General features: G+C 52.5%; 1 protein-coding gene across 2 annotated transcripts in view; it reads left to right on the forward strand.

The window, feature by feature from the left end:
• Nucleotides 1-22,119, forward strand: part of NFATC2 (nuclear factor of activated T cells 2) — a 123,987-nt gene that overhangs the window by 66,567 nt on the left and 35,301 nt on the right. For both annotated transcript variants that reach the window (XM_054573594.1, XM_054573595.1), the window contains exons 6-8: nt 6,954-7,094; nt 20,024-20,079; nt 20,472-20,598. In XM_054573594.1, coding sequence (XP_054429569.1) covers nt 6,954-7,094; nt 20,024-20,079; nt 20,472-20,598 — 324 coding nt within the window. The remainder of the gene's footprint in view (nt 1-6,953; nt 7,095-20,023; nt 20,080-20,471; nt 20,599-22,119) is intronic.

Raw genomic sequence — 22,119 nt, forward strand, 5'->3', positions numbered from 1 at the left:
CCGGAAGTTTGGCAACAAAAATAAACGTAACATTCACGGAGCCCTGTCCAGGTGCCACACGCTTCCTATGCATTAGCTCGTTTAATCTGCAAGCAGCCCTCTGAGGTGGGAACCCTGAGTTTTTCCCTTTTAAAGGTGAACAGAGGCACCGATAATTCAATGACTGGTCCGGAATCCCAAAGTAAGGATGTCCTCGAGCTGGGCTTTGAACTGGGCCAGTTACACGCCAGCATCCCTGCCTTTACCTCGCCCCCTCCCCCCCGAATGGCCTCATCCTCTGTGTGTTTTACAGTATAAACCGAAATGTATGTGTGAAGTGCCTGGCACCTAAGGCACTCTCTGTGGCTGCTGTAATCATTTGCTGTTCTTAGCAAAACCCATGCACTCCGCAGAAACGGCTTTTCCCAAGCGGCCTCTCCGGTCTCTCTTTGCAGAGGCTGTAATTCTCGGCCACGCACCCCTGGGACTGAGTGAGCTGCAGACGGGCGGGCAGGCAGTCACGTCCCATTCCCAGGCCGACTCAGGCCAGCCCGGAGGACCCCGCGCCGCGGTGACTTTCCCTCGTGGGGCCTTGGCCACTGCGGCTCTGTTCCCTGTCAGCCACCGTTGCCAGAGAAAGTAAACACCCAAACTGGTTAAACCAACAGCGCCCTGTTGATTCAGAGCTCATAAAACACAGGAACCCCAAGCCGCTTTATGACGTGCCAGAATCCGGGGGCAGGGGGAAGCCTGGGAAATCTCCTGGCGAGGGCCACCTCGAAGTGCATGCGGGAGCAGAGGGCCGAGGCTGCCCCGTCGGTGAGACCCGGGCCCTCGGTGGCTTAAACACGGGGGGCCCTAGTTTGGCTAGAACATGGCAGGGGCCAGAGGGTCTGGAATCGCTGATGGTTGAAAAGTTGCATGAGTGCCGGTGGGGCTGATGAAGGTGGCCGGCAGGCCTGGGAGGCCCGGTGGCTTCCTGAGAGCCCTCCCAATGGCCCTGGGTGGTGTCACCCCAATTAGCAGCCATAGGTGTTGGAGGTTGCATCAGAGAGAGAGAGGGAAGTGGACCCCAGGAGGGTAATTTTGGCTGCTGTTTGCCTCTCCCCGTTCCTCTTTCTTCCTCTTTCGGAGGCTAATTGGGTTCGTTTGCTTTGCCTCCGGGCTCTCTCAGGATGCCAGGCCTCCCCTGGAGGAGGTCCCCTTGTCCTCAGGTGGCCTCTGAAGTGTGGAACCTGACTCTCAAACAAATGCGGGTAGCAAGTCACCTGAAAAGATTGTTAAAATGCAAAGGCAAATGTCCCGCTGCCTCTAGGAGATTCGAGAGCAGTGGGCCAGGGGCGTGGCCCAATGTCAGCATTTTTATTAAGCACCTCCCCCAACCAGGAGATTCAGTGGCAGGGGGTGCCGGGGAAGGCCTCCCTGGGAGGAAAGCTAACAATTGGGGTCTAGAAACCTGGGTGGCAGTTTGGGATCCACTAGGAACCACGGTGATGAGAGCAGGAACATGCATGAATGTGGTCAGCACCTATTTGGTGAAATACAGATAGACAACAACACTTAGCTGGGGCCTAGCGCATAGAAACTGCTTAAGAAACTGCAGCTTTTGGTATCGGTAACCTTGCTGGCCCATGTTTATTGAGCCAAACATACTTTCTGTGAATTCTCTCTTTCAGTCCTCACCACAGCTTGGGAGGTGGGCCTGTAAACAGCCCCATTTTCGAGATGGGCACACCGAGGCTTAGGGCTGGGAAGCCTCATCCAGGGATCGGTCTGGGGTGGGGGACTTCAGTGGGACTGAGTTGGGTCTCACACGACAGGCTTCCCCCTGGCTGGGGGGCTGCCCCTTAGTGGAGCTGGGTCCTGAGCTTCTCTTTTTCAGTCTGTGAAATGCTACTAACCCGTGTTTTCCCTGATTAAGCGAGCAGACATTTTGAAAATGAGCAAGAAAGAAAGTGGCATTTTGAAAGTTAATGAGAGTAAAGACTGGCTTCTTGACTGGCGACTTTGTGTTAGGCCCTGGCTCAGTGTTTGTGTCTTGCCTGAGATACATATCTTTTAATTGTGGTAAAATATATGTAACACAGAGGTTACCACTTTAACCATTTACGAATGTACAGTTCGGTGGCACCAAGTACATTTCATAATGCTGCGCAGCCGCCACCACTATCCAGTTCGAGAACATTTTTACCACCTCCCTAAAGAAACCCCATACTCACCAGCAGACTCTCCCCGGGCCCTGGCAACCTCCAGTCTGCTTTCCGTCTCTAGGGTTTTGCCCATTCTGAACTGTCTTGTTTAGATGGGATCGTATAATATGTTTCCTTTTGTGTCTGGTTCCTGCCACTCAGGATCCTTTTTTTTTTTTTTTTTAAATCCTCACCAGAGGATGTGTTTACTGGTTTTAGAGAGAGAGGAGGGGAAAGAGAAACATTAATGTGAGAGAGAAACATTGCTCAGTTGCCCTCCATCCCGCCCCACCTGGGATCAAACCTGTAACCTAGGCACGTGCACTGACCAGGGATCGAACCTGCAGCCTTTTTGTGTACGGGGATGATGCTCTAACTAACTGAGCCACCAGGCCAACGTGCATAACGTTTTCCAGGCTCATCCATGTTGTAGCCTATATCAGCACTTCATTCCTTGTTGCAGCTGAGTAGTATTTCTTTACGATAGACCACATTTTGTTTACTCATTCATCCATTGACGGACATTTGGGTGGTTGGTATTAGATATTTTACCAAATATGTACTGACCACACCCACATGTTTACAGGCAGTATCTCTCATGTACCTGCAGGAGGACACAAATATTTTTATTTTTTTTATCATTATTTATTTATTTTATTATTATTCTCCATGATATCTTTATTTTATCCTCCTTTTCAAAAATATTTTATCTGGGTCCACAACTGATATTTTCTTTAAGTACATTGAAAATCTTCTACTAATGTTTTGCCTTCTAATATTATAATTTTCTTTTTTTAATTGAAGTACAGTTGACATACAATACGACATTAGTGTCAGGTGTACAGCGTGATTCAATGCTTATGCTCCTCACGATGTGATCACCACAATAAGCCTAGTAAGTATCTGTCACCAGGCAGAGTTGTTACGATAATAGTGGCTATTTTCCCTATGCTGTTATTGCATGCCTGTGACTTTTGGTTTTTTTTTTTATAACTGGAGGTTTGTGCCTCTTCTTCCCCTTCCCCTTTATTTCCTGTCCCCCAACACCCCTCCCCTCCGGCACCCTGTTAGGATTTCACAGAGGAGGCATCGGTAACTAAGAGAGGTGAAACGATTTGCCCAAGGTCACATGGCAGGGCGTTAGCAGAGGTGGGGCTTGAAACCGTGGCGGTCTGAGCCCAGGAATTCCCTGTGGCTTCCGGGGTCCTGCATGGTCATCCTGCTGGGACGGCACCTCAGACCAGACCGGGGGCGGGGGGGGGGGGGCCCATTGGAATGTTAAGGATTGTTTGTGTGTTTTTTAAAAAATTATGTTGGTGTCCTCCCCCCAGACCCCTGAAGTCAGAATCCCTAGAACAATGGCTTTCAATCAGGGATGATTTGGGCTGCCTTGGCCCCAGGGGACATCCCGCTATGCCCAGCAGCAGTTGTCCACAGGAAGGGGCGCTACTGGCATCTAGTAGGGTGGAGGCCAGGGTGCCGCTCAAGGCCCTACGATGCACGGACAGCCCGCCACACAGACCGATCCAGCGCTGACACCCCTCCCTCCCAGGCGCCTCCTACCAAGCCCTAGATCATTCTGTGTGAGAAATGCCGCTCTAGATAGGATGAGGGCCTGGGGTGTGGGCACCGCTCAGCTCCCCGGCTGATTCTAATGTGCAGCCAGCGCTAGGCAGCGCTTCTCAAACTTGACGGCACACGAGCATCACCTGGATCCCTTGTCCAGCTGCAGGCTTGGGTTAGAGGTCCAGGTGGGGCCCCAGGTTCAGCGTCTCTAACGAGCTCCTCTCGGTGCTGACTGCTGACGCTCCAGCCCGCATTGCAAGCCACAAGACTGGAATGTGCACAAACGCAGGCAGAAGCCAGACTGGCCTCGCGTTGTTTTGTTTAAATTTTTATGTAGAAAGGTAGTTTTCCTTCAGGTAAGGAGAAGGGGAGGGAAGTGCACGTTTGGCCACGAGACAAGCGGTTGGTTGCTTGAAACTGCTTGGCTTTGAAGAGAGCAGTGAGGTTGCTTTAGGAAATCAAGCTGTGTTCACAGCAACGCACAGTGACTCAGAGAGCAGCTGGCCCGGCCAGCCTCCCGCCCAGCACTGAGAGCTCACGGCCACGTCCAGCCCCTGGCCCGGCTGGCCGAGAGCCCCTGGCCAGCTTGTCCAGTAGCAGTGACTCAGGCTTTCCACCTGCAAAATGGGACAGATGGCTCTTACCACCTCTCCACCCATCCCTGGGGCCACAAGCAGCCAGTTTGCCGCCCCCCCCCCCCCGCCCCGCATCAAAGGCAGAACTTAAAAGCCGGGACCTGCTTTTCCTTCCAGGTGATGTGACTGTTGTTTTGTTGTTTTTTCTTTTTCACTGTTAATAAACTTCCATTTGTAGCCTTTCAATTAGGAAGCCATACAAAATGCGTATATTAAAAAGAAAGGATTAATAACCCAGCCCATATGGGAAAAATTAGCTTCTGTGGACAGGCCTTTTTAATATGTACTCCTCATGGCAGCCCCCTGGAACCACGCTGGCCGGCTGGGCCCTGGGAACAAGGAGCCTGTCCTGGCCGCATGGGGCCCGGCTGGGGGTCGTTGTGAGTCCTCAGGTTCACGGCTCACAGGGAAGTGTCTGGGAGCCTCTGGCTAGTCCACAACAGATTCCTTAGATGTTGCCAAGTGCGGGGTTGCTCCTGAAGGAGCCGGTTTCAGCGGAGCTCTGGGGCCGAGGAAGGGGCGCTCGCCACCTGGAGGCTCGGGCCGGCGGGAGGGGAGGGTGAGGCTTGGGCCTCGGGCCTCTCACGGCTGCCGCCCCGGCTCCCGGATGGGGAGGTCCATGGGCCCTTGGCACGGAAAGGGCTGGCCCTCCGCCCGGTTCTCCGGCTCTGGGAGGAAGGCCAGGAGCTCAGACTGACTCACGGGGGGAGGCCCGGCCTCTCCGGCCCGGGCTGCCAAGGCGAGGCCTTAGCAGATGGACCCCTCATGGTGGCGGGGACCCGTTTCACGCCCGGCCCAGAGAGGCCGGCTGGGGAGGGTCCCCGTCCTTTCCTGGAGGAAGGGCTTGGAGCCGGGCTGGAGGGGCGAAGGGGTGGGGCTCTCAGCTTTTGAGGGTCCACATCTCAGCCTTGCCCTGTGACCTTGGCCACGGGGTGGCCTGACAGCTCTCAGCTTTAATTTTCTTGCCAGTCAAATGTGCGTGATTTTTAAACTGAATTTATTGCAAATGAGCCTAATTTCAATACTTCCTTCCTCAGAAGGTTGCTGTGAGCATTCAAGTGTATCATTGCAGCAAAGCACTCAGCATAGGCCTGCCTGTTCTTCCATCTTTCGTTGTTGCAGATACAGATGAGAGTATAGATGTGGGGAGAGAGAGAGAGAGAGATATGTGTGCCAAGATATATTGGGATCGATTCATATATATTCCCACCCAGCCATCTGTTCTTCATCTGTTCATCTGTCCTTCTACTTATCCATCCGTCCATCCATCTGTCCATCCACTCATCAGTCCGCCCATCTTTCCTCCCTTCCCTCCCTCGATCTATCCATCATTCCATCAGCCCCTCTCTCCCTCCCTCCTGCCTTCCCAAGCACCTCCTTCCAAATCCTAGGCCCTGTTCCCAGCCCCAGACTTACAGGTGTACACAAAGCAAAGTCCCTCCCTCTTGAGTCTTACATGCTCGTGTGGGGAGAGAAAGACCTAAACCAGTAACAGCACTTGTAAGTGGAAAGTTCTTGAGGGTAAAGCAAGATAAAGGCAAGGGAGGGAGAGACACAGACAGACAGACTGACTGACTGACTGACTGACGGACGGACAGGAAACCGCTGTTTTAACTGCGGGGGAGGAGGGTGGAGGCCTGGGGTAAGGCAGTCTTTCTGAGGTGGTGAATAGAAACCTGTGAGAAATGAGGAAGGGAGCCATGCAGGTAATCAGGGAGGGACCTCCCGGAGACAGGCAGTGGGAAGCGCACACGCTCTAAGACAGGAGTGTGCGGAGCGTGTCTGAGAGACAGCAGCATTCTAACTGGGGTGTCCAGCCCGCGGGCCTCGGGCTGCGTGCGGCTCAGGATGGCTATGAATGTGGCCTGGCACGAAATCGTAAATTTACTTACAACCTGATGAGGTTTTTGTGTTGTTGTTTTTTGTTTGTTTTTTTTTGCAATTATGTGTTGCAATGTATTTAATGTGTGGCCCGAGACAACTTTTCTCTTCCAGTGTGGCCCAGAGAGGCCAAAAGTCCGGACACCCCTCTCGGCTGGGGCAGCATGAGGAAGGGGGAGCTCTGGGGAGCGAGGTCAGAGAGATGGGGGGCCGATCAGTGGTGTCGGGGGACTGTGTCCAAAAGTGCGAATGAATTTCAAAGCGATTGCATTCACACCTTTGAGGAGCCAGGTGTCAACATGTCACCTGTGTGAGCCCTGAAGGTGTTGCGCGACGTCAAATGCAGGAGCAGAGAGTACAGTCTAGCAAGGTCGTCTCATATGGAAAGTCGGTCCTTTGCCTATCCTTTCATTTAAAATAAAATAATTTCTCATTCACCTTTCCCTGTTATAAAGAGGACAGGCCCCCATCCCTTGCTTTAGGAAAACAAAATACGTTGTTAGGAGCAAATTCGCCCACAGAACTTGGAGCGCTTTCCCGAAAATGCAACATTTGCAGAGTCTGGCTGGCAAGGGTGGTGGCTCTACACTGAGTGATGACGACAGGTGACAGAGGTGGGCAGAGCGTGTCCTAGCTTGTCACCGTAAAATCAGAAAGGCTGTCGCGAGTGTCCTCACAGTGACCCCTTGTCCTCTGTCCCCAGCCCAGCGATCCGCCCACGAGCTGCCCATGGTGGAAAGACAAGACATCGACAGCTGCCTGGTCTACGGGGGACAGCAGATGATCCTCACAGGACAGAACTTCACGGCCGAGTCCAAGGTCGTGTTCACGGAGAAGACCACAGGTCAGGACCCCTTTCAGCTTGCTTGTGTCCGCTGGCGCCATACAAAAGCCACCATCTTCGGGTTCTAAGTAGCATTGACGTGTGGGTAGATCTCATTGTGTGGAGTTCCATATCCTGCCCTTTCTTCTCGCCCTTGATGCGTTTCCCACGTGATTGCGACATCCGCTCGGCTCACCATTACGTGAAGGTGCCATACTGTGTTTTAGTGGAACCTGGGCTGTCTCACTGGATGAGGAGGTTGGCCCCACCCACCCCCAATTTTTTTTTCTAAATCATTTTTTCACACAGAGGTAAACTTTTTCAACCTTTTGCTCTTAGCAAGAAGGTAGACCACACGCCGTGATGAGGAAGTGTGCCTGCTCTGAGCCTGGATATCCTAGGTTCACACCTGGCTCTGCACCTTGCTTGCTGTGTGACCTTAGGCAGATTACCTAACCTCTCTGCGACTCCATTCCTCATGTAGAGAATGATAATAACAGGAGGTTAACAAGGTTAAATGAGTTAGTACATGTCGAGCAATTACAACAGCATCAGTGATGTTGTAGGCCAATAAACATGGGCTACTTCTATTTTTATTATAAATCATGCTGTGATTAATTTATACTTTTTAAGATTAATTCATCTTTTCAACATGAGTCTCCACGCGCATCGTGTTTGTTTGTTTATGGTGTATTCCTAGCAGCGGAACCCTGGAGTCATGGTGCGGGTTTTACAGATTGCTAAATTACCCTCCAGAAATCTGCAAACTGGGGCCCCCACCAGTACATATCAGGAGTGGTCTCCCCCCTTCCCAGAAGCGCCATTTTTTAAATGTAAAAAATTTGCTGAAACGGTACTTCTTTTTACTTTGCATTCCTTTGCTCTGAGAAGTTGAATGTTTCTGTTTATTTGCCATGTGGTATTCTTTCTTGCATGCATGGGCTGGTAATGTGTTTTGCCCATGAGCATGTGGTCAAGAGAAGATGATCAGAAGTAGGGAAAGTATCAGGTTGTGCAATCGTTTGTTAGTTATGGGTGGTAGGCCTTGTCTTTTCTTTTTCCTAATGGACATGATTTCAGTAGGTTAATGCAAAGGGGCGTTGATGTTTGTTCCTTTGTTTATCGCCTTTAGGATGATCCAGAGATTCTAACAGGAAGGTGGGGCTTGTGCATTCCAGGAGGGCGTCCCCTCTGGGGGCTGCCCTTCAAACTGGAAAAATGAGGGACCTATTGTTGCTAAGACACCTGCTGACAGGAGGGAGCAGTGTCTGGGGGCGGGGCGCTTCTTCCCAGTTCACACAAAGCTTCCTCTTGGGATGGGCCCTGAGACTGGCCCCTTTGAGAGCACTCTCCAGGGCAGAATTGAAAAAGACATTAGGTCAGGCTGAGGCCGCGGGGGCTGGAGATCGATGGGTGGGTTCGGGAGTGGTTTAGAAGGCACAGGGTCGGCTGGTGGTGGTGTAGTGAGGGTTAGGAAGGCAGACAGTGAGGCGTATGCATTGCATTCTATTATGTTGTTGCCCAAAACTTTATTTAACTCTTCCCCTTTTATTGGGCATTAGGCTGCTTCCAACTCTGTGCTGTTATAAGTCACGCAGTGATGAACGTCGTCTGCGTGCGTTTTGTCAGCCAGATAAGCTCTCCTGCTCTTTAGCCACTCTGATTGTGTTCAAACCCCAGCTTCACTGCTTCCTAGCTGTGTGACCTTAAGCAAGTTACTTACCTTCTCTGGGCAGCAGAGTCCTCATCTATATAATGAGGATGATGACAGTCCTACCTCACAGGGTGGTCATGAGATTAGGAGTTCGCTACATGTTCAGTACTTATAAAACTCTTGGAGAGAGAGAGAGAGCGAGAGAGAGCGAGAGAGAGAGAGAGAGAGAGAGAAAGTGTGTAGTAAGTGCTTGATATGGTAGCTAATGCCATTTGTTTTGGTTATTTCCTATGCATGGTGTAGTGGATTCAAGGGGCACACGCATTTTCAAGTGTCCTGGGGGAGCTTATTTTTTAGGTGGTGGAATGATGTACAACATTTTCTACAGCAGGAATTTGTGAGGCTCTGGTGAGTCAGAGAGCAAGCCAGTGGCTGAAGCAGAGGCTGTTCAGCATGGGGAAATGCTTCGGTGAGCCAGCAGAGGCGAGACAGACCCTTGGTTTGGTCTGCGCGTGGGCGAGGTACTAGGGAGTCATGATGGGTGTTTGAGCAGGAGAGTGCTATGACGTCAGCCTCCTCACCTCTGATGCATCTCCTGAATCAGCAGACCATCCTGCTGGCCTTGTGCTGGCCCTCGCAAGAAGTGTGCGACCTCAGAGTGCCTTATTAGCAGAGGGGAAATGCTAATAATACACAGTTTTCTTGTAATCCAGGTTGGCAGTTTCTGTGGGGCGGGGGGGCCATGGATGGTCCAGCGAGTCATGTAGGGGTGACTCGGAGGCCAGGTCCTACAAAGATCCCCATGGAACAAGGAGCCAGTCAGCTTTCTGCCCTCCAGGGAACTCACGTTCTTGTGAAGCTACTTAGGGGATCAGTTCAGTGTTTGTTGAATGAATGAATGAACGAATGAATGAGAGAATGAATGGTAGGTACTTTCTAGCTTTTCTTCCCTTGACCTCCGTAGAAATTTTCACAGTTTACCTCTCAAAAGGAGGAAAACTCAGAGCCTGTTTCCACTTTGTAAAGTGGCATGTTAAATAAGATGAGTGATGTTCGCGGCTCCCTGTGATTGAGCCCATTGGTGGGCGGGCCCTTGCCTACTGCCGTCTGCATGTAGTCTTCTCTAACCCAGCACTGCTGGGAGGCGGACGGCAAAGGAGAAGTCAGGGGACTCGCCTGAGATCATGCCCAGCATTCTCCAGTTCTTCAGCTCCCTCAGCCTGGATTTCTGTCTCTGTAGGAGGAGACAGAACAATCCTTGCCTCCTAGGTTTAAACGCATAAATGCGCAGCATGTGCTTAGTATGCTGGGGATGCTCACTGAATGTCTGTTACTGTTTTTATGGTCTGTCTAGCATTATCACAGCTCCGGTGTATACACTGTCTCTTTGACACACACAGTGCCCTGGGCGCTGGCCTTGGCTGGGGGCTGGCCAAGCTTGGGGGTGCTGCCTGTCGTGGTGGTTACAGGCCCAGCCTCTGAGGTCAGACAGCCCGGGTTCAAAGCCATGCTCTGCATTTAGTGGCTTTGGCATCCTGGCCGGGTAAGTCACTTCACCTCTTGGAGCTTGCATTCCTTTTCTATAAAATAGAGATGACTGACTTCTCTTGAGAGATGAGAAGGTTAAATGAGATCATACAGATTAGGCCCTTTTCATAGAACTTGGCGCATAGTAGATGCTCGTTAAATGTTAGCTTCTATTATTATCCTTCTCTTTGGCCTGTGGAAGGACCATGATGAGTAAGATTTTAGCTCATGGAACCAAGAGATGTTGAAGAACATAAATAATAATAATAATAAACTACGTTCCAGGCCTTGTCCCGAGCAGGGCAGTCCTACGGGGTAGCTACCGCTCTTCCCCAGTCTTACTAATGAGAAGCTGGGCCCAGAGAGGGTGAGTAACTTAGTGATGAGCCCGCAGCTGGCCAGTGGCCGTGTTGGGTTTGACCCCAGAGGCTGCCCGCTTGACTCTTAACTGTTCAGCTCTGAAGACGCTTAGAACCAGGTTCCTTTGGCTGAAGACCTTTCAGCTGCTCTGAGCCCCTGACTGGGACCGTTTTGCAGTGAGATAGGGCTGCAGCTTGTGCAGTGGGTCACTGGGGTCAAGGGGATGCCGTTCGACCCCTTCCGTGTGTCGCTGAGAATCCCGGCTGGATACCGTTCCTGGGTGGGTGCCAGCAGACAGGCAGGGCCATCTGAGATGCCCCCGAACCCCCTGAGGAGTTGGGGGAGGGCGTCCCCGGCGGGTTGCCTGGCTCCTGGTGGCTGCGGCAGGTGGGGGGCTTGCCTTACAAGTGCAGGGAGCTGGTTCTGCTCTTTTGACCCCAAGCACTGGCCTCCCAGCTCAGGGCCGCCTTCTGCAGGGGGAATCCCTGTTGCTCAACTTCTTTTTTCCAAAACGCATCCCCGTTCCCATCTCCATGGACATCTTGGCTGGCAAACGTGCTGCGGGGCGGGGTGGAGTGGAACAGCTGAAGTTTTCCAAGGCAGGGGAACCCCAGCTGGTTCTCACATTAAGGAAAGGTGACAGCCTCCGGGGCTAATCTTAGCCCCCACGTTGGGTCATTGGCACCACCGGCTCCAGCCGTCTTTTTATAGCCGAGGGCCGAAATGGAATTGGTGGTTTCCACTCCAGCAGAATGGCAAATTGGAGCGTGGCGGAAAAACAGTAGGAGAGAGGCGGCACGGTGTTCCTCAAGTTAGAAAAAGCTCGGTGTTTTGGAAAAGGGCCCCTTATTTATAGCAGCGGCAATAATAACGATTCTGCTATTATTTTGATTACTATTTTTAATGATTTCCAGGACTTCTGAGAGCCTGGATGACCCCAGCCTCGCCCATCACCCCGATTTCAGCTTTTTTGACGAGCCCCTTGCTCACTGGGTATCAGCACACCTGCTTCCTTCTGTCCCCCAACACCCCATGCTCGCCTCTGTCTCGGGGCCTTTGCTTTCGCTGCCGCTTCTTAGAATGTTCTTCTGTCATTTCTCTGTGAGGCTGCCTCCACGGCTTCCTTCAAGTCTACGTCCCATCCTTGAGGTTGGTCATTCTCCCCTACAAACTCATCAGCCCCTGTCCCCTGTCCTGCTTTGGTTTCTCTGTGGCACTTTGGGCGACTCCAGTGATCCTCTCTGTTCACTCCCTCATTTATCGTCTGCTCTCCCGCGCTAGACTCTTAGTTCCTTGAGGTCAGGGACTTGGTGTTTGCTGCTGGAGCTGCAGCATCTAGAAAAGTCCCTGGCACACAGTAGGTGCATATATATATATATATATATATATAGCTGAATGAACGCGTTATTTCTTTTCATTGTCACTCTGGCCCCAGAGGTGGTTGGCATTATCTCTGCTTTGCTGATGAGTTCACGGAGTCTCGCAGAGGTCAAGTCGGGGCCCCCGGGTCAGCCCAATAGATGCATCATCTCTTAGTTGTCACGCTGGCCCCAAGAGGTGGGTGACGGTTTCTCCATTTTATAGATGCGGGAACTGAGTCTTGTGGAGGTCCAGTCAGGGCCCCCCAGGTCAGCCCGCAGCTGGTGACAGGGCTGGAATCCCAAGCACCGTTTATCATCAGCCCCCTGAGTAATCTGTCGTATCACATGCAAGAGGACAAAGAGAAACCACACAGAACCACCAGGGTATTTCCTATTTACCGTCCTCAGTGATGGCTGAAAAGCCTTTATATATTCTCTGAAATTGAAAAAAAGCGTAACCTTTCCAACCAAGTTCATGCCGCGAAGTCCAGGCTGTTCCTGACTTCAGCTGGTCACCCTGGCCCCCAGCCACCCAGGCCCTAGGCGGAGTCGGGGGTCCCAGCAAAACATTGCAAAACAGGAAAAAATCTAAGGACACAGAAATAAAAGTGATGTGGCAGCGGAAACGAAGTTGCCATGGCTTTGGGTGACTCCCCGCGCCTGGGTGGGATCCAATGTTTTGGAAGCTTCCTCCACATGACACAGAGTTTTGGAATTTTTCAGCTGGTAAATCTTTCTTAATTCGGGGCCCCCTGCCCCCGCCAAGTAGTGCCCTGGCTCTCTGTCCTGCGGGGGTGTAGGTTGGACACGTGCCTGCATCGGCTTACTCAGCTTTGAAACTTAAATTGTTTGAAGGGAATTTGTGTTTTGTTTTGCTGGACAGTTTCCTTGGACCGGTCTGATGGCAGAGGCTCCCATCACCTGTTGAGAGGGCAAATTGATTTTGTAGAGAGGAGGCGTGGGTGGTGGAATTCCCTCTCTCCCACTGAGTCATCATATCCTAATATGAGTCATTTTATTACTTGGAGGTTCCCAAAGGTTATATTTTCAGCTTCGTTTAATAAATAGAAATGCATTTACCTAAAATAAATTTTTTTTTTGCTAAATTAAGTATTTTTCCATGAACTAGTATCCTGGAAAAATGGAACAGTCTTGGAGAAGGTGCCGCCGCCTTCCACCTGTTGGTCTCTGCGGGGTCACCCGGTGAGGCGCTTTCTAAAACAATAGGCTTGGGTGGTGTCCCTCCAGATGAGGCTTCCCTCTGGGAAAGGTCAGACCCGGGCTGGGCCGGGGCATGACTAAGGCTCTGCAGACCTTTGCCCCGGGTGACTCACGTCTGCAATGACATCGGCCCCCTGGGCTGGAGCCCACTGCTCACAGCTGGCTGGGACGCAGAGCTTGCCTCCAAAGACAGGGGCCAGCTCCTCACTCGGAAGCCCCGCAGGGGATGGAGAAAGTGGTCTCGTTTTCCAAGAGCTGACTCTTTGCCCAGACTTTAGCCCCTTGCATGTAAGACGAGACTCTGGAGGGGAAGAATCCTGCAGTTGATACTGTTCGGATGACTTGGAAAGAGGATAGAGAAGTGAGTTTCCATGCAGCCCCTGGGAGCTCGGTTTACTTACCAGGCTGTCAGGAAGGTAGGGCCGTGTCGGTAGCTTGACTGGGAGGAGAGTCCTTCCTGGCGCAGGCGCGCCTCTTCCCTCCTGTCTCCCCTGGCCTGGGACGCCTGCATCATGGCTGGGGCTGGAGGGAGCTTGGCCAGCTCTACCGACGGGGAGACCAGCTCACACAGTGAGGTTGACCGACCTCCTGGAGGTGACAGAGCTAGTCAGTAGAGGGCTGGTGTAGGTCATCTATCGATGACAGCTCACCCCTGAGAGGCGTCGTGCCTGGGGTGGGATGACCGACCCGCCGACAGCCGGTCTCGATGTAAGATGACCGCGCGATGCCCTTTTAGTCTTGCTTTGCTTACTCGGCCCAAGGGCTTCCGTCGCTGTTCCCCAGATGCTTACTGAACACCTACTATGTGCAGGTGCGGTGCCAGGTACTGGGAACACATGATAGATGAGGCCCCTGCCCTCAGGAGGTGGACTGTCTCGAACGTGTTGATACGCAGGTCACTTCGAGCCGGGGAAGGTGCTGCGAGGACAGCGAGAGCAGGTCACGGGCACAGGAGCTAAGGACCGAGATGAGGAAAACACAGGGTGTCCAGGTAGATCCAAATCTCCGACAGACCGTGAACTTCTTTAGTAGGAGTATGTTCCGTGCAGTGACACCGAGTTTGAGACACACTTGGAGTAAAAAAAAAAGTGTGCATTGTTTTCTGAAATTCAAATGTTAACTGGATCACCTGTAGTTGTATGCATTGAATCTGGAAACTCTGGGGAGAGCGGTCAGGAGGGCTTCCCTGAGGCGGTGGCTTTTGAACAGCGCCTTACGGGCAGGGAAGACGGAGCCACTGGACTGGAGAGGAATGTTCCAGGCAGAAGGAACCACCCTCTGCCGTGGCCCCAGGTGGGGATGAGCTTGGGGCATTTGAGGGACCAAAAGCAGGCCCCGGTGGCTGGTGCAGCGCGTTCGGTGGGGAGAGGGCGGGTTCCTGCCGGGCCCTATGGGCATGGCGGGGGCTTGGATTTTGTTCCCACAGCAATAAAGGCTTTTAAGGGGAAGGTGGGCTGTGTGATGTATTTTAAAGATTGTTCTTGTAAACGGGATGAAGAATGGACTTGAGAGGGTCCAGGTGGGAGTGGGAGGTGAGCGAGCAGCCCTTGCAGTCGCCCAGGTGGGGAACGGAGAGGCTGAGCCCGTGGAGAGCGTGGGGGGGGCAGGAGGAGGGGGGGGTCAAGAACCTCTCCGGCTCTCACTGAGCACATGCGGGCAGCTGTGTCATTCAGGTGGGTGAAATCCTACGCTAAGGGGACCCTCCTGATCCGCCCATCTGCTTAACTGCTTTAGTCTGGGCATCCAGGGAGTACACGTTTTTCTGCTTGTTAGCAGTTGTAAAGCCACCGAAATGACTTCCACCATCTTCATTTAGCTAATTTTTAAAAGCCAGGACTGGGACGCATCACGCACGGTCTCCTAACCCGAACTGACGTTTTGATCTCCTTCCTGTTGCCTAGAGCCCCACCGCATGCTCGCGGCCCAAGGGAGGACGGATCCATTTCCCTCCCCCCCCTGCAGGCCCCCTGCTCCTCCCGAGAGTGCCGACAGGAGCCCCCCCACCCCCCGCGCGCATCGAGGCCGACCGCTAGGACTCCAGACTCCACGTCACCCCGCTGCTCCCTGACGCTGCTCCGCTGGGGGGCTCCAGAGCTGCCTGCAAAGAGAACCATTAAACCAGCTGAAGCGTAGGGGCCCCCTAGTCCGCACACATGCTGGCTGTTGGGTGCGTTCATCTGGGCTGTAGCCAAGTGACAGTGAAGGCTCCGATGTTTGTTCATCGAGCCAGGCACGCCCGCGACCCCCCCCCCCTTTTTTTCCTTTTTCTTGCAGACTCTTGCTCAGTCTTCTCTCTAGACCCAACCTCTTTGCCCAAAGAAGTTGGCTCTTTCCTCTTCTTCCCTGAGTAAGCCTTGGAAGGGCCTGAGTCGTGCTGGCGGCCAGTCCCTGTTAATTTAGGATGGGGGAAGTTTGCCCGAACATCTGCTCGAGAGACCGAAGCCCTTTATTTCATCTCTGCCCAGAGCAGTAGAAGCGTGCTTGATTTTCTCAGGCCTCTTCTGTTCTGGGCAGGCTTTCCCAGGGGCTCAGGCCGGGGTGTGGGACGGGAGGTGGGTTTAAACAGACCCCGGGGCTGAGTCGCTCTGAGTGCATTTGATGCCTTGTCTGCACCCATATTCCAGGCTCTTTCCTCATCAGCCAGTTCCTGAAAGGAGCCTCCAACCAGGGTTCAGTGATTTCTCTTTGTGGGGTCTTTTTGCTGAAGAGGTCAGCGGTCGGACAGTTTCTGGGCTCGGGCTGTGGGCTGAGCCCTGGGGAGTCTCGGGGTTAGTTTGTTCACGTGGCCCGCCAGTGTTTTATTGAGCAGCTATTCCATGCCAGACACAGAGCCCTGGGGATAAAGCACCCTTCCCTTAGAGACCAGCCCCCCTGAGTGTGTCTTTCATGTGCCACTTAAAATTGAAGACAGCAGTTCGAGCTTTCACTTCCTGTTGGGGACTTGTTTGTTCAGAACTGAGTGCAGATCCCTCATGGGATGCGCGGCCAGGCTGGATTCGCAGTGCTGCCCTTTGGGGCCTGTGGGTGCAACAGAAGATGGGCCTTGGCTTTAACTCATGGTTAAGGTTTTAATTTCTCAGTCCCGTGAGTTCTCTCTCTCTCTCTCTCTCTTTCTCTCTCTCTCTCTCAGTTAAGATAACAGTGATAAGAGCCAGCAAAGAAAATCAGGCACTCTGCCATCTGTCTCTCATATTAGACATTGTCTGTCCCTTTGTAAATTCCCTTCAGCCCATGCCCACAGGCAAAAAGTATTTTTAATTGCCAGAGAGTGTGTTATTTTTTGATTAAAAAATGCTTGTGACTTTTTCCAATATTTTATTCCAACGCTTTGGAATATATACCAAAAAATTTCAGAGGACACTATTTCAATAACCTGTCACCACCGGCCTTAATAATAATGCTTGCCAGTGTCTGTGGAACATTTCCTGCTGGGCGTCTATTATCTTGGAATGACCCCCAGGAGGAGGGTTTTCCCCACACTTTGGATACAAGGCAGAGAGAGGCGAAGTATCTTATCCAAGCTCACACAGTACATTGGGGGCAAAACAGGGATTTGAAGCCAGGTTTGTCTGCTCCAGAGTTGGGGGACACAGGAATAGAATGGGGACACACGGGGGGACATCCGTCCTGGCTCAGGAAGGCCTCGGGTTAGGGCGCACGGGCCGCTGCAGGCCTGTGGGGTCCTGCACTGCGCGGGCCTGTCCTCCATGTCCTCCGGCCCCGCGCTGCTCGCCCTCCCACCCAAGGCCGGGAGCTCGGCGAGCTGGGCGCAGGGATGCGGCCCACTGCTGCCCGGCTGCCTGGCGGGTCCCGTTTGCCCTGGCTGGAGCCGGGGGTGGCGGGGCGATGGGGGCGTGCAGGGAAGAGAGGGTTTCTGAGGGCGTGGTGGTGTAGGGACATCCCTCTGAGCCCCCACGGGGAAGCCCCTGGGGGCACGCCGGGGTCCTCAGAGGAGGCCGGCCCCCTGGTGGCTCAGGGCCTTCTCCAGGGCATGAGGCTCTGATTCTGAAGAGCAAGGGGCCTACGGCCCAGGAGAAAGGAATGCGAGTTGTTGCCTGTCCTGACGAGGGCCAGGGGTCCTTGGTTTGGGAGGGGCCCTGACTGAGACGGCGTTGGGTCAGATGTCCCCCAGGCGTGAGACTGACCTCAGGCACATTGAGGGAGGGCGTCTGCTCTCCTCGTGGGGTGGCGGCAGGCCACGCCTCTCCGTCTCTCGTCTCGAAGGCCCGCCGAGGCTGGGCACGCTGGTGGGGAGGACGGGGCAGGCGTGCCCTGGGAGAGCGGGGTCCCCGCGCCCTCTGAAGGGGCTGCCGTGGGCACGGTCCGGTGTGGGTGCCCAGACTGGCCAGGTCGTCTGCATTGGGTTTCAAGAGCAAACTCTGTGTTTTTAGGTGCAATCTCGTTTTGAAATGACAGCAGCTACTTTAAAAAACCTCTAAGCCACACTGTGGGCCACAAAACAAGCCAGGTCTCTGGGAGTGAGGCTGATTTTTTTTTTTTTTTAATGTGGTAAAGATACACATAATGTATTATTGACCATTTTAACCATTGTGTAAGTGGCATTAAATACATTCACAACGTTGTATAACCATCTACGTTCAGAACATTGTTACTTTTCGTAACAGAAGCTCTGTACCCATTAAGCAGTCACTCTCCCGTCCCTCCTGCCCCAAGTCCCGGGTGGTCTGCATTCTCCTTTCTGTGCCTGTCACTTTGCCCATCCTGTATGCCTCGTGGAAGTGGGATCACAAAAAAGAGTATTTGTCCTTTTGTGCCTGGCTTATTTTGCTTAGCATAATGTTCCAAGGTCTGTTTGTGCCATGGCCTATGCTAGAATTTCCTTCGCTTGTGAGACTGAATAGTTGTCCAGCGTACAGAGAGACCACGTTGTGTGTCTCCGTTCACCGGCCGGTGGGCACGCGGGTCGTGTCCACCCAGTGGACCTCCGCCTTCTCTCACGGAGCATCCTCCGCCGCCGCTGCGCCTTAGATTGTGACTGTAACTGACTGCAGCGGCTTTTCTCAGCCCCATCAGCAGCCCTTGGAACCGCTGACACTTTCATTTGCTCCAACATGAGACGTCTGCGAGGCACCTACAAGTTGTTGGGTGTTGGGGACCTGACGAGGACGCTCGCTCGGCCCCTCCCACAGGGGTCTGACCTCTAGTGAAAGTTGGTGCATTAGCCGCCCTTCCCGCCTCCCTTTCACATAAACCAGTGGCTTGCTCAGTCATTTCAGAAATCACACCTAATAGACCTGCCAGGCCGAGACTTGCAGACTGACTTGGTACAGAGGCTTCTGCTGGGTCATTGCTTGTTCATTGTTAAGGTCATCTCGAGCGCATCGGCTTTGGTAGCAGTCACAAGACTTCTTATTGGCTGCTTCGGGAAGTATGTTCTATAGTACGAAGTGCAGAGATAATGTACAGACACCAAGTTTCTTTGCTTGAACCTTACGAGCCAATACTGTACAGGTTCAGAGCTAACCTCTCACAGAAGATGCTGACAGCTGGGCTTTAGAAAGGGGAGTACAGGGTGGGGCTGAGGGTATAATGCCGAGTAAAATGTCAGAAGGATAAAGACGAAAACTGTATAATTTCACCATTTTGGAAATTAAAAAAAAAAGCAACCCTCCCCCACTGAACAAGACAACAAACTCATAGATACAGAGAACAGATCAGTGTAAACAGAGGGGGAAGGGTTTCGGAGGTGGGTGGAAGCAGGGGGAGGGGTCAGTCGTGTGGTGATGGGGAGTAACTAGACTTTTGGGGTGATCAGTTTGTATTGTATAAGATGTCGAATTATAATGTTGTACACCCGAAACTTACATAATTTTGTAAGGGGGGGAGGAGGTTTTTGACCAAATGTTGGGACATGGTACACACCCTCGCCCACCTTGGAGAATGATGCTGCCCACGAGCAATTAAAGGCTTTGAGAAGTCCTGCAATAAAGAAACCCATTTGACTTGGATTTGGCATTTTCCAAATGTTTATTAGCTTGTAGAATTTGTTTCCTATTCTCGCAAACCCATTTAATAACCTTCAGAGCCAGTGTTCCACAAAACACCCTGGGAACCCGGGTGGAATGGATTCGTGTGAGCCCCAAACTGCCCCACGGCCAATGTAGGTGGTCAGCAAGAGATATCTGTTATTTGCAAATGCAGAGTTTCATCTGGCCCGGCTTGTTGTCCCCAAACTGGGGAGCTAGTGCTGTGCTCCAGTGAAGGAGAGTTTACTGTTGAGCAAGACCTCTCGTCGACTGTTACAACGAGTCGTGGGAGATCCAAGCTGCCTCTCGACAAAAACGTGGGGGGTGGGCTCCCATGTTTCCACTCTCCCCACTGACGCAAGCCAGGATGTCTTGGGGACAGACTGTGTGAGCCACCTCTGTTCTCAGACAACCAAGAAGCCGTGTCTGGGACTGCCAGGGATCTGTAACGGGGCATTTTGGAAATAGTCTTTGGTTGAACAAAGCACATGTAGTAAAGTAAGATGTATAACGATACTACTTTTGTGATTTTAAAGAATGAAAGATAGGCGTTCAAATGTAGAGAAAAAGATAACGGGGATGGGATGGTGGGCATTTTCCCCCCTTACTTTCTGCTGTTTTCTGTCACCACCACACATTTCCTTTGCAAAAAGAAACACCCATGCATGAAAATAAAAATAGGATTGTGCCCGTATAGACTTACGAACACAAACATACCTGTACACCTTACCGCAACGGTATTATACAAAAACCAAGAGAAACAGGAGTTGGTGAGTGTTTGTCTTAAGTCTTTTGTCTCTGATAGTTCCAACAAAGTCTGTCATTTTTTAACTTCTCCAGATGGGCAGCAGATTTGGGAGATGGAAGCCACGGTGGACAAGGACAAGAGCCAGCCTGTAAGCACCCGCACGAGATGACTGAATGCCCCATTACGTTTCCTGTCCTCCTCCCTGTGTTCTCTTTGCTCCGTCTTTCCTTTCCTTCATCAAAGTCCCAGTGCCTTGGACCTGACAGCCCCTCAGTAGGTATTGAATTGATGAGTGAATTAAAAACACCCCTTGAGCACCGGGCCCTCTGATTTGACAGGGTGACATCTTGATATACTTTGATAGAGTAAGTGGTAGCTCTTTCTTTGCTGCGACTGAAAAGCCAAATTCCCCTTGAATAGAGTTTCACCTGTCAACCTGTAGAACGTGTCATGACTCCCTGTAGGTGGGCCGGCTCCACATGCTCGGATGGGAACTTAGATATTACCGTGCGGAAGTTAATGACAACTCCTTCCTTCCAGAACATGCTTTTCGTTGAGATCCCTGAGTATCGGAACAAGCACATCCGCACATCGGTGAAGGTGAACTTCTACGTCATCAATGGGAAAAGGAAACGAAGTCAGCCTCAGCACTTTACCTACCACCCAGGTAAGGAGCGCCCCTGGAAGGCCCCTGTTGGGGGCGAGGCAGCGGGAGCGTGGGCAGTGAGGACACGTGACGTCTTCTGCCAGCTGGGTGACCTTGGGCCCGTGACTCAACCTCTCTGTTTCCCCATCTATCAAATGGCACCTTCCTTAGGAGAGTTACAGAAATCAAACGCACATGAAGTGCTTTAGCGCAGTAAACAGGTGGAAAACTGATAGCGACGGTATGAGCTATTATTATTATTAATACTTTCCTCTGGGAGAGGCATATCTAGACTTGTTCAGCAGAAGGTTGCAAAGTTGGTGGCTCCTGCCTTGGTCCTAGATTTGATCATGGTAAGAGCAGAGGTGACTAAGCCCTGTAGCCGACCCCACTGTAGTGAGTCTCCCTGTGGCCATGCAGCGTTCTTGGGTAGATGACGGGGCCGGGGAGGCTCGTTCCCACCAAGTACCGCAGTCCCACGCAGGGCGACAAGTGCCATGTTGTAGTCCTTCATTTGTCCAGAAAATACCTGAGTACCTGGTACTGTTCTGAGCTTGAGGCCCGGCAGTGAACCATACAGATACAAAGCCCTCACAGAGGGGACTCAGGTAGTCAGCCGCATCGGCAGCATCGATACGCTAGGGGCCGCAGAAACAGGCTGCGAGCTGCCCAAGGCTTGAGACAGGCCCGCTGGCCACCTGCGCAGGGGTGGAAACCTCTCATCTGAGAGCGTCACCCAGAGTACAATTTCTGTCCTGCGACAGTTTCACAGGGGACCCCTCGGCTGCTCGAAGCACGAAGCTGAGGGGCGGTCCTGAGAGCCTGGCCTGGGGGGCCTTGGCTTGGGTGGGGTGCGTCCACAGGTTTGTGTGGCCCCAGCCCAGGGCTGACGTCACATGCTGTGAGTGGCAGGGTCCAGCAGGACCTAAAACTGCGGAGACGGTCTCCGGGACGGCTGTAGGCTGCATCGCCATGGCTCTTTCTAACACTGAGGTTCTCAGTTACTTTTCTGGGTGTTCTTACCTCTCACCTGCGGTGGTGAGGCCCTTGGGGCCCAGCGGGCATGCGCCTGTCCACACACGGCCCGAGCGAGAGCTCCGTGCCCCGGTCGAGCCAGGGATGGAGACGGTGCTCTCCGAGCAGCATCTTGAGAAATGATCTCTGTGGTTGGTGTCGAAGCTGCATTTTTGCTTTAGCCTCCTTGCCTCCTCCAACCCCCCACCCCAGGGGGAGGGGAGCCCGGATGGATGACTGGCCTACCACCGATTCATTTAATCCAGTGAAAAGAGAGCTGACCCCCCAGCTCCGGGGACTGGATGTTGGGGAAAGAGAAATTCTGGTGACTCTCCTAGGTGGGGAGGGAGGGACAGCAACCACAGCACCACTAGTAGTAGCAGCAGTCCTAGTAATGAGATAATAGCAACAAGAGCAGGCATTGAGCACTTACTGTATGCCAGTCACTGTGCTTAGTACTTTGCACACACAGCTCATGTAACCCTCTCAACAACCCCACAGGGGAAGCGTGCTTGTTACTGTGAAGTA

Source organism: Pteronotus mesoamericanus, unplaced genomic scaffold, assembly GCF_021234165.1.
Source record: "Pteronotus mesoamericanus isolate MK-2021 breed Mesoamerican mustached bat unplaced genomic scaffold, CSHL_Meso_final contig_25, whole genome shotgun sequence".
In the NCBI taxonomy this organism is placed as follows: domain Eukaryota; kingdom Metazoa; phylum Chordata; class Mammalia; order Chiroptera; family Mormoopidae; genus Pteronotus; species Pteronotus mesoamericanus.